This window comes from Salmo salar, chromosome 28 (assembly GCF_965601325.2).
Source record: "Salmo salar chromosome 28, fSalSal1, whole genome shotgun sequence".
Lineage (NCBI taxonomy): Eukaryota > Metazoa > Chordata > Actinopteri > Salmoniformes > Salmonidae > Salmo > Salmo salar.
In genome coordinates this window covers 4,509,804-4,522,808 of record NC_138318.1, presented here as the reverse complement: position 1 = coordinate 4,522,808, position 13,005 = coordinate 4,509,804, and the positions used below count along the sequence as shown (strand labels likewise).

General features: G+C 42.2%; 1 protein-coding gene across 3 annotated transcripts in view; it reads right to left on the bottom strand.

Annotated features, from left to right (window-relative positions):
• Positions 1 to 13,005, bottom strand: part of LOC106589304 (thyroid hormone receptor alpha) — a 198,664-nt gene that overhangs the window by 16,469 nt on the left and 169,190 nt on the right. For all 3 annotated transcript variants that reach the window (XM_014179099.3, XM_014179100.3, XM_082970394.1), the window contains 2 exons: positions 3,623 to 3,769; positions 2,125 to 2,383 (listed from right to left, as the gene is read on the bottom strand). In XM_014179099.3, coding sequence (XP_014034574.1) covers positions 2,125 to 2,383; positions 3,623 to 3,769 — 406 coding nt within the window. The remainder of the gene's footprint in view (positions 1 to 2,124; positions 2,384 to 3,622; positions 3,770 to 13,005) is intronic.

The following is a 13,005-nucleotide window of genomic DNA, read 5'->3' as shown; positions in this document are numbered from 1 at the left end:
ATTAGGCACTAATCTATGGATTTCACATGACTTGGCTGGGGCACAGCCATTCAGAATGAGTTTTTCCCTACAAAAGGACTTTTACAGACATACTTCTCAGACACAGATCTGGGGAAGGGTACCAAAACATTTCTGCAGCATAGAAGGTTCCCAAGAACACAGTGGCCTCCGTTATTCTTAAATGAAGAAGTTTGGAACCACCAAGACTCTTCCTAGAGCTGGCCGCCCGGCCAAACTGAGCAATCGGAGGAGAAGGGACTTGGTCAGGCAGGTGACCAAGAACCCGATGGTCACTCTGGCAGAGCTCCAGAGTTCCTCTATGGGATGGGAGAACATTCCAGAACGACAACCGTCTCTGCAGCACTCCACCAAGCAGGCCTTTATGGTAGAGTGCCAGACTGAAGAAACTCCTCAGTAAAAGGCACTGCTTGGAGTTTGCCAAAAGGCACCTAAGGACTCTCAGACCATGAGAAACAAGATTCTCTGGTCTGAAGAAACCAAGATTGAACTCATTGGCCTAAATGCCAAGCATCACATCTGGAGGAGACCTGACAACATCCCTGCGATGGCAGCACCATGCTGTGGGGATGTTTTTCAGTGACAGGGACTGGAAGACTAGTCAGGATCGAGGGAAAGATGAACAGAGCAAAGTACAGAGAGATCCTTGATGAAAACCTGCCCCGGTGCACTACTGAGCAAGAGGACAAGTACATAAGAGTGTCTAGTTTGAGAAACAGACTCCTCACAAGTCCTCAACTGGCAAATTGAGACTGGTGTTTTGCGGGTACTATTTAATGAAGCTGCCAGTTGAGGACTTGAGGCGTCTGTTTCTCAAACTAGACACTCTAATGTACTTGTCCTCTTGCTTAGTGGTGCACCGGGGCCTCCCACTCCTCTTTCTATTCTGGTTAGAGCCAGTTTGCGCTGTTCTGTGAAGGGAGTAGTACACATCGTTGTATGAGATCTTCAGTTTCTTGTCAATTTCTCGCATGGAATAGCCTTAATTTCTCTAATACATGACAGACAAGCAAGTTCCCTACCTTCTCCCTCTTCCACTTGCCTCCTCCATTTTTGCAGTAATGCTGCAATCGGTTGGTTGTGATTTTGGATTGAGCAAACGTTCCTATATATTTTCAATAGCTGCATGTGTGACAACTCCACCAATCCTATTCATAATATCATTAATAAATATAATACCACAAAAAACGGTATATTTGAGTTTAACCATAATATTTGAGTTTAACCATTTGTTGTAATATTTATTCTGTCTTTTCTGGAGGATAAAATAGAAATTGTAACCAGCTTTGTACGGCTTGTTTAAGAAAGGGCGATACTTTGAACAAAGTTTAATTTTCATATAATCAAAATTGAGAAGTCGTAATCCGTATAAATGCAAAAAAGCATTTTCTTTGATTTTTGAACAAAGGATTAATCTTTCTTAGTAATCTACTGCAGAACCAGTTCGGGTTTAAGCATATCTTATGTATGAGTGAAGCTTTTAGTGAGAGGTGTAATGCTTTAATATTTAATAATTTCAGCCTCCCAAAGTCATATTCATTATTTAAATAAGCACGTTTAATTTTGTCTGCTTAGCGTTCCAAATAAAGTGTCATTTTTTTTTCTCCCTCATATGATTTAAAAAACTAGTTGTCTGGAGTAGGCAGAGCCCTAAGTAAGTAAGTCAACTGTGATCGGACTAAAGAGTTAATCAATGTGAGTTTTCCATAAATAGACAGGTATTTACCTATCCATGGTTGCAGAATCTTGCCTATTTTTGCTAACTTTCTATTGAAATTGGTTGTGGTAAGTTCATTTCTATCTTTAGGGATATGAATACCAATTATGTCTACGTCACCATCAGCCCATTTTATTGGTAAATTACAAGAAAATGGTGTCTTTTTAACGATCCAATATGTAATATGGTACACTTATCACAATTGGGATTTAGCCTAGTTACCTTCATCTAATAGTACAGCAACTTTTACTCATTCTTACTTATAATTCGTTTAGATCCACACAAAGTGCCTAGGTGGTAGCGGATGGATTTGGAACTCGTCCTGAATCCTCTCTGACCTGAATGACCTCAATTGACCTCTGTCCATTGACCCTTGACCCGGTCCTCACCTGAGCTCATGAGCAGCACAGCCTGCAGCAGCGCCACCTCCGTGTCGTCCAGATTGAACTGTGCCAGGCTCTTGCCCAGGTCGAAGATGGCATCCGACACCACGCCCAAGCCCCCGTTCTTCAGCTGCTCCCGCTTGACCGCCATCTCGCCACTCAGGGTCAGCGTCTCGCTCTCTGCGTCGTAACGCACGGCGGCTCGCAGCGACATGATCTCCATACAGCAGCCTTTTAATAGGATGATCTGGTCCTCACAAGGCAGCTGGACGGAGGAGAGGAGAGAGGGAGAAGGGAGGGAAAAGGAGGAGAGTAATAGTATAGTTTATTGGTTGCTCGCCGTCATAGACTGTACACCAATTTACAATCAGATTTTTATCAAATAGTAAGATCCTAAAAAAACACCATCATTCTAATACAATCCTATATGAAAAATACAATACAATAATTCTACAACGACCAATATTCGGAGTGGTAGGTTTAAAAACAACAACGATTCTAATTTTGAGTTCTTTGGTAGACTTCTCAAAAGCCACTGGGCTGTGAGGTGCTTGTGCATTGATCAGTTTGGTGAAGAATGGGATAGGAAAGATCTGCTAGAATCCTGTTTGTTTTATTGGAGTTTTCAGGTGGAGGAAGGGAGGGCGAGAGAGACTGTTACTGAATGTAAACAAAGTGAACTTTAAAGGCACTCTTCCATCCTTCGATTGGAATTTAAAAGTATAGTTACGTAAGCCTACATGCTTCCCAGCTGCAGTGGTGTAGGCTTTGCGTGTGGAGTTCCAAGTCTGTATATATCATTCTGTTATATCAGCTTCACTCTGACTGAATCCCAAACCCCCCCCCCCCCCCCTTCCCCTCAGCCCTCTATTTACGTGTGTCTCCGCCATATGCACAAGTGTCAAATACTCCAGCTATCCAAGTCATAAACTGTTCTCTCTGCTACCGCACGGCAAGTGATACCGATAAGTCTGGAACCAACAGGACCCTGAACAGCTTCTACCCCCAAGCCAAAAGACTGCTAAATAGTTAACCAAATAGCTCCCCGGACTATCTGCATTGACCTCTTTTGCACTAACTCTTTTGACTCATCACATATGCTTCTGCTACTGCTTATTATCTATCCTAGGCTTGAGGCCCTGGGTCTCAACCCCGCCCTGTGCAATTGGGTCCTGGACTTCCTGACGGGCCGCCCCCAGGTGGTGAAGGTAGGACACAACATCTCCACTTCGCTGAGCACTTGTTGGCTGCTGATCCTGCTAATGACCATAGTAATCATACTGTCATTAGTAGCAACAACACTGCAGCAACGACAGAATCTATACCTAATTAAGTCAACACCAAACACAATGCAGGCTCATTATTGAGGAAAGACTCAGAGACTCAGGTCAACAGGCTTCAATTCAAACACACAAACAAAGACACAGGCAGTCTTTAGAACTGATATAAGGAAGACCGACACATCCCAACACACACACACATACACACACACTTAGGGCCTTACCCCCGAGAACATGGGAAGTTTTTTGGCAAAGTCGACGACGCGGGTGATGGCAGGGGTGATAATCTTGGTGAACTCACTGAAGGCCTCCAGATCCACCTTGTCTCCGTCCGACGTGGGGACCACGGGAGACTGACCTATGTCCTCCGGCTAGGGGACAGGACAGGGGACACATGGACACAACACATGTCAACAGATAGCCCGCAGCTGAGGTTAGGAACACGAGTCAAGAGACTTGAGTTAAGGCCGTTGTTATTCCATGAGAGTTCATTCATTTGTTTGCTGGTAAGATGACACATTTAAGCACATTCGACAAAAGTATGGAATTAGACCTAGCAGACACATTACAATGACTGAATCGTTTTTATTTTTAAGTAAGGGTTGACATCATTGAGGAAGATCAGATCATGTGTAGTAAACAACTGTGCAAAAAGAGAATACACATAGAGATGCAAAGCACATGGTCAAATTCGGTATCAGCGGTTGATTTACATGCAAGACTAGCAGATGTGATTCTATGGACTCGGGCTCCCAAGTGGCGCAGCGGTCTAAGGCACTGCATCTCAGTGCTCGAGGCAGCAGTACAGACACTCTGGTTCGAATCCAGGCTGCATCCCAACCGGCCGTGATTGGGAGTCCCATTGGCCCAGCGTTGGCCAGTGTAGGCTGTCATTGTAAATAGGAATTTGTTCTTAAGAGACTTGCTTAATTAAATAGAAAATAAATAAAAGGTACATCAGACTCAAACTCTTAATGTTGGTCCAGCCAATTTCATTGGGAGTTGAGAAAGGGCTGAAATGTAACATAACAAAAGGCATTATAGGCTGAGGGAAACTGAGGGTTGGGATGTGGAACTGGAGACAAGTGGGAGTGGAGTTGCCTGGTGGGGGTTAGAATGACAGTCAAAGATAAACGTTTTTAAGAAAGTACGTTTGAATGGCACTGAGGGGGAACGCTGTTACATCCAATGCCTGTTTGCCTGAGGCTGATGCCGTGCAGGTGCTTGCACGGGTGTATACCTGCATACACACACACACTTGCTTTAAAACGCACACCTGCATACACACATGTCAATAGTGCCATTCATGCACTAAAATGCATATAGTTGGCCTTGCTGTTTAGATTTTTGCTGTCCGTGATGCCTTTTGTTTTTGCATTGTTGTTTTCCTTAGTTTTTTTCTCTTTTTGTTCATTTTGTTGGTTGTTGGCGCAATGGTGTGGGTGGTTGTTTCGGTTGGGTTGGAGGGGTACAGCGACTTGGGGGGGGGGGCAGTGGAGATGGGGAGGGAGTGGAGGGGGAGGTTTTTCGGGGGGGACTGTGGGTGGGGTCTCGGATGGTTGAGATACAGCTCTCTGGGAACTGTGGGGGGGGGGGTCTTGGATGGCGGTTGGGAGCTTGGGCTGGGGGCCGATTGGTCGCTGGTTCGGGTCCCCGAATTGATGCATGACCCTGGTTGCTCCTGTGGGTCTCTCTGGATGGGAGCGTCTGCTAGATGACTGAATGTAATGTAAATGTTGAGCGGCTTCACTGTAGGTAGATTGTATGTTACAAAAAAACATTATCCTTTTAAACAATGAATGACACACAATCTATACAGAGCTTATGGGCGTGACTGATTCAGACTTGAAGCAATGTGGAGTATGCACCCGAGAGTCTCGCAATTACCTGGAATAATACAACAATGGCTTTGACAACAGTACACACATTTGTCTCATCCTAAATAAGTCAGAGTTAAAAAATGTCAGGGTCAGCCGTGTTTGTTTCAGAGTTAAGAAATAGCTCTCTCTTGACAGAACAAAAAAACAAACTGCAAAACTAACCTGTCTAGGGTTCGAAGGTTCACAAGGTCATTCAGGGCCTAAAGATGGTAAACATAAGTATGCTAACCCTGTCTATGTCGCTTGTTAAAATCGGTCAAAGATCAAGCAAAAAAACAAAACCAACTTGCACTTACTATGACTGTGATATGTGGTTGTCTCACCTAGCTATCTTAAGATGAATGTACTAAACTGTGAGTCGCTCTGGATAAGAGCGTCTGCTAAATGACTCAAATGTAAATGTCTGTTAAACCCCTAGCAGCAAACTGGGTTTGAAACTAGGTTGGTTGACTACAGTGGTATTTCAGGGGGCACTGGCACACAACGGACAAGTAATAGTCCAAAATCCATTGCAACCAATGCCCTGAAACAACTTCATTATCACTCATGTGGAGCAATTTAATTCAGCGATTTACAGAGGGCCTCTTTCCATACTCACCTTCAATCAAATAGGTGAGACAAAATGTATGGGTCCTCTCCAGGACACAGGGCTGGAGGAGGGAGATGCAGTGGACTGGAGCTTTATTGATTTGGTCGGGTGACTTTGATTCCAAGTGGATGAAGGCAGTCTACAGCTTGTAAATAAGAATTTGTTCTTAACTGACTTGCCTAGTTAAATAAATAAAAATGTAACTGTTAAATGCAAGCTATTTACTAGCATTCATTCTTGTCCAGAGCGACTTACCGCAAGTGTAAACAAAATGCATTTCATACAGTATAAAATGGATGTTAAGTGCTAGATATATCCTTAGGGCATTACATACTGCATATGGATTTTACGAAGTAAGTAGGGAGGTAGTTACTGGCTAATAACATTAAAAATATTCAAAGGGGAGTAGTGTAATCATCTGTTAGGTTAATCATGTGACTTCAGGCTAGATGTGTTATTTTGGTAGTTGGTGTGGTTCGGGAATGCTCTCGGCATTCTTCTAATGCCTGGTATTTGAGTCCCATTTAAATCATTTCTGCTGTGTATAGAGCCACAGATGTTTTGTATCGCTGAGTGTTGTAGGCTATTTGTGGGATGTTCATGTATATATTCATGTTCATGTTCATTTTATTTTTATTTTGTATTTTTTTTCTACTGCATCATTGATTGTATGTTGTTTTACTCCATGTGTAACTCTGTGTTTTTGTATGTTGTCGAACTGCTTTGCTTTATCTTGGCCAGGTCGCAATTGTAAATGAGAACTTGTTCTCAACTTGCCTACCTGGTTAAATAAAGGTGAAATAAATAAAAATAAAATAAATAAAATACCACTGAGTACACCAACATTAGGAAAAACCTTCCTAATACCGAGTTTGCCCTCAGAACAGACTCAGTTCATCGGGGCATGGACTCTACAAGGTCTTGAAAGCGTTCCACAGGGATGCTGGTCCATGTGGACTCCAATGCTTCCCACAGTTGTGTCAAGTTGGCTCAGTGTCCTACGGGCGGTGGACCATTCTTGATACAGGAAACTATTGCGTGTGAAAAACCCAGCAGCGTTGCGGTTCTTGACACAAACCAGTGTGCCTGGTACCTACTACTCATACCCCGTTCAAAGGCACTTACATTTTTTTGTCTTGCCCATTCATCCTCTGAATGGCACACATACACAATCCACGTCTCAATTTTCTCAAGGCTTAAAAATCCTTCTTTAAGAGCAGGTGTTCTTAATGTTTTGTATACTCCGTGTATAAGTTGATAGGACATTTTTATGTTACGGTGTGGTGTCATTGTCGCTGTGTCCTGTCACTTTCTCCGGGCTTTGAGCATTCTGATGTAAATTACACACTGCACTCCCAGCTGTCGGAACTGGCTGCTGTTCTCTGCTCACGCAAAAGCAAACTTACAGATCTGACGTGACTGTTTTAGTCACGGTAATTAGGCTTCTCCAAGGTCTGATGCTGCTGGTGGTCATTAGTAGCCTACCAAACGTGCTAACTGCCTGGTACTCAGCACTCTATTGTCCCTCTAATCACTCTAACATCAATGCAAATGTGATCGACAATCTAATCAAACACTTCATGAGAGCCCATGAGCTCATGTTGATCAACATTTCTATAGGCTATGGAATTGCGGGAGAAAACACAGTGATGGATTCTATAAAAATAAAAAAACAGTAGTATAGCCTACCTGGCTGGTATGAAAATGAACCATGGGAAAAGCGTCCTCCATTCGCTATTTAAGTGCATCGATATTTAAGTGCATCGACATGTGTTTTTCCCCTGCCCCTGTTTTGAGACAGGTGCATGATAATGGTCCATTCTAAATCAAAACAAATGTCACACATATCATTTTGTCACGTCCTGGCCAGTATAAGGGTTAATTGTCATTTTAGTTTGGTCAGGATGTGGCAGAGGGTATTTGTTTTATGTGGTTCAGGGTGGTGTGTTAGTTAGGAGGGCGTTTGATTTATTATTTCCGGGTTTTGAGTTATGGTCTATGTTGGTGTATTTCTATGTGTAGTCTGGTTGATCTATTTCTATGTTGAGTTAATTGGAAGTCCTATATTAGTTGGGTGTGTTTGTCTGTGTGTTTGTGGGAGATTGTTCTGTGTTTAGCCTTGTGCCTTGCCAGACTGTCTGTTGATCGTTCGTTCTCTTGTTTGTTAAAATAAACGTCAAGAGTTAATAAACGTCAAGATGAGCTTACACATACCTGCTGCGTTTTGGTCCTCCATTACCAACGACAATCGTGACACATTTAGTAGATGTAAAGACAGGATTAAATCAAGAACAGTCTGATGGGTGACAATATTAGCCTACCACTTTGAATTATATAGTGTATTATGATGCCCAGTGTGCAGTAAGGCAAGAAACAGCATATGCCTTTTTTTTTGCGTGTTTTTCAAATCATAGTCGCACACCTCATGTAGCCTAGCCCACATGCTTAATATGTTTTGATAAGGTCTGAACTAAAGTGGCCAAATAACATCTTAAAATGAAGCACATTAATCCGCTTTACCACGGATGTAAAGCCTAACTGGCATACATACACAGCTCGTGAGTTTCAAGTTTGGGGAAGATCATTTTCACCATAAAAATGCACCTTTTATAATAAAAGCATTGCATCCATAATCGCATTTGTGGTCACTTTTGAAAATGGTGTTTTCCCGCTAATTGATTGCATTTTGGAACATTCGCGCTTAGAGCCTACTGCAGTGTGCGCATTGCTGCGCTGCGTTCTGATCTGTTGCGTCAGTCTCGTTGCTTAAAACAGTTTTTTTTTATGCTAGTGGTTGTATTATTAAACTGTCTCAGACTATGTTTGGAATATTTATTTCTTGCACAGAATAGAATAGGTCGACTTTTATACTATGGGAGACAGTAGAGTGACATAGGCTAGTGCTTTTGCTGTTCATTAGGCCTACTCATCTTGTTGGCTGACGAAAAGTAAATGTGGACAGTTCTTCCAATATATAATTTGTAAGTCGCTCTGGATAAGAGCGTCTGCTAAATGACTAAAATGTAAAAATGTAAAAAATATCTTCAATGTGCACCTTGGAATTGGATGAGGACACGAGCAGTTGTGTCCCCGATGTGTCTATCTTCACTTGTAGCCTGTGAGAAAGACCCGATCAAGTGACGGGCATTGGCTAATAAGAATTGAGCTATCTGAGAGAGCCATGTGAGTGAGAGGTGCTTCGGCGCAAGCAGCCTGGAGAAGGGAATTATAATTATTATATTCAGCCCAAGGGCACAACGGCCACTGGCCGCAAAAGGCATGGATTTTTTTAGGGGGCATTACGGCCATACAAAGGGGATGCAGCCGGGAAATTCGAGGCATTATTAAGTGCTTGTCAAATTGTGAATGAGAGAAATGTGTGCAGCCTGTGCTATTTTATTCAGCTGTGTTCGGATGTATTTGTCATACTATAAAATAATGCCACGGAATTCTAAGCAAATCTTGTCTGCTAAATGAACTAGTGTAGCTCACAGCGATTTGGCATAGCCAGAGTATGCTATTCGGTTCTTCTGAAATAGACTACATTTTCTTCATATCATGTTTCTTTAGACCTGTCTAAAATAAATAATGGATTTATTGTGAAGGTGTAGACTATATCATATGGATTTATTGTACTTTTTAAAATGTAGACGTTCCAAAGGTCTTCATCGGTGGCTAGTAGGCTGTGTGTGGAAGCCAGGAGATGCTGAATGTGTTGATGTTAATTAACGGTCAATTACCGTGAGACCAGTAGTTATTTGCTTGACAATCCCCGGCTGAAAAAATGTCATGACCGCCACAGCCCTATATCCCTATATCCCTAGTTTCCATTTTTTTTTTTAACCTTTATTTAATTAGGCAAGTCGGTTAAGAACAAATTCTTATTTTCAATGATGGCCTAGGAACAGTGGGTTAATTGCCTTGTTCAGGGGCAAAACGGCAGATTTTTACCTTGTCAGCTCGGGGATTCGATCTTGCAACCTTTCGGTTACTAGTCCAATGCTCTAACCACTAGGCTACCTGCCGCCCCATGTTGTCCGGGCTAGCCCTGTCAGGATACTCTGTGGTAGTACTGGTAGGCCTATTGATCTGATGTGCTATTCATGGGCCAGGTGGCTCTGGGCACACAGCGGCAGGAGGTTGTAGCTAGGGATTAGGCCTAGCAGGTGCTGAGCTGTCAGCTGGGCGCTTCACTCACTCACAGCATGGCTGACACTAAGCCTTGGCAAGAAGCAGGGGGCTTTATTAGCAACCTGCCCCATGAATGGGTGATCTACCTGGGAGGAAGATCAGAGGAAAAGGGGGTGGTCCTGGTGGGGGTTCCCGAGGCTCACTGTGATTGGAAGGTGTGGTAAGAATTGCAAGGCAACTGTGTTCAACAAGTGGCGTGGTATGAGGAGGAGGAAATGGGACGTGTGGTTTGAACACACAAAAACCTACACACACACTTCCATATTTTCTCACCCTTTCTGTTTTTCTGTCAGGTATTTTAATTGTCTGTATTGTCTACTTGTTGAATGTTTGTGAAGTCTTGATTCGTGGTTGTTTGTAACGTCTTGTTAATTGGTGTTGGACCCCAGGAAGATTAGCTAGCGTTACGGCGTTAGCAAACTCACTCACACACTCACTCACTCACTCACTCACACAATACAATACCGCTCTCATATACCCACATGTGCACACACACGCACACCAGTGTAAGGCCCCAATTCATCCATAACGGCTCTAAATACAGAGAATCATCCATACCACAGAATGTTCACCCGCAAAGCCACATTCAATTTGCCCTAACCATTACGAGGTGTGTGAAAGTACTGACAACCCAAAATCAAACTTTGGATTTGAGAAAGCTGCAATTTATACCAGCCAATATAGAAAATAACACCTTTCAACTGGTGCCAGAAGAAACCCATGAGTTCCTTTTAAAACTTCTATAAATACCTTAACCAATATAACCTTTAAAACATATAGAACCCATATAAACCTTAGTGTATAGCCTAGACTAGAGACCTTATAGACAATTTAGGCTTGTACTTGTGTGCGTGACAGGGGCTGTAGCAATGGTTTTACTGTGGAGAGTTGTAACTAAATGCTGATTGCCAGTCGAGATGACGGACGGCATTCAACATAAATGCTAATGGGACTATTTAGTGTAATTATTAAGTATAGAAGCCCAATTTATCACAAATGAGCCTAACACTGACAGCCAGCCAGTAAAACTGAGAACCAAACAAACACTTAGGGAACCCGCCAGCCAGTCAATCAAAAGCTGCCAACATTATCAGCCCTAGCGGGGGCGAGGCGAACGTTGGTCGTCCTTGAAGGGTCTGGAAAAGTCATAGGTCAGAGTTTGGTGCCCCCGCTGCCATTGAATGTAATAAAGGCTTATACATACAGGCGAGGTCATAGTGATTTGCAATAGACACATTTAAAGCATTCAGAAAGTGTTCACACCCCTTGACTTTTTCCACATTTTGTTGTTACAGCCTGAATTTTAAAATTGATTACATTTAGATTTTTTAAATAAGTTTTCAATCCCTTTTATTATGGCAAGTCTAAATAAGTTCAGGAATAAACTTTGCTTAACAAATCACATTGAATATGCCTTTGAGCATGGTGACATTATTAAAAACACTTTGGATGATGTATCAATACACCCAGTCACTACAAATATAAAGGCGTACTTCTTAACTCAGTTGCTGGTGAGGAACGAAATTGCTCAGGGATTTCACCATGAGGCCAATGGTGACTTTAAAACAGTTACAGAGTTTAATGGCTGTGATAGGAGAAAACTTAGGATGAATGAACAACTTTCAAGTTAATCCACAATACTAACCTAATTGACAGAGTGAAAAGGACACCTGTACAGTATAAAAATATTTCCAAACATGCATCCTGTTTGTAACAAGGCACTAAAGTAATACTGCAAAAAAATATGGCAAAGCAATTAACTTTTTGTCCTGAATGCAAGGTGTTATGTTTGGGGCAAATTGAATACAGCACATTACTCAGTACCACTCTCCATATTTTCAAGCATAGCGGTGGCTGCATCATGTTATGGATATGCTTGTAATCGTTAAGGACTGGGGAGTTTTTCAGGATAAAATAATTAATGGAATGGAGCTAAGCACAGGCAAAATCCTAGAGGAAAACCAGGTTCAGTCTGCTTTTCACCAGACACTTGAAGATTAATTCACCTTTCAGCAGAAAAATAACCTAAAACACAGACCAAATCTACACTACAGTTGTTTACCAAGAAGACAGTGAATGTTCCTCAGGGGCCGAGTTAGAGTTTTGACTTAAAATCTACTTGGAAATCTATCGCAAGACCTGAAAATGGTTGTCTAGCAATGATCAACAACCAATTTGACAGAGGTTGAAATATTTTGAAAAGAATAATGGGCTAATGTTGCACAATCCAGGTGTTGAAAGCTCTTAGAGACTTACAATTTAGTATACACTCTTATCCAGAGCAATTAGGGTTAAGTGCCTTGCTCCAGGGAACATTAACAGATTTTTCACCTAGTCGTCTTGGGGATTCAAACCCATTTCGGTTACTGGCCCAACACTCTTAACCACTAGGCTACCTGCCGCCCCGAAAGATTCACAACTGTAATTGCTACCAAAGGTGCTTCTACAAAGTATTGACTCGGGTTATATTTCTACATTTTATGTTCAATGAATTAGCAAACGTTTCTAAATGTTTTCCCTTTTGTCATTATGGGGTATTGTGTGTAGATGGGTGAGAGAAAAAAAAGTTATATTTAATCAATTTTGAATTCGGGCTGTAACACAACTAAAGGTGGAATAAGAGGTATGAATACTTTCGGAAGGCACCGTAGCAATAGACCACAATGATTTGGCATTCTCAACATACAGGCTCCAAATATTTCTCTGTGTGTTTCATTTGTAAGCTCAAATGGACAATGAGCAGTGATGTCCAACGGGCCTTGGAAAAGCAAAATACTTATCATAGAATATGGGGTCATATGGGGAAACGTATTCAATCTTTTGTAAAAATCCATTGAGTCTAAGTCATGGAGGAGTTTCCTCCCAAGGTCGAGAGAGAAGGCCCTGTTGTACACTCCAGCTGCTAACAAGCTACTTGTAGCTGTGGTCTCATGTCTACAACACTGTT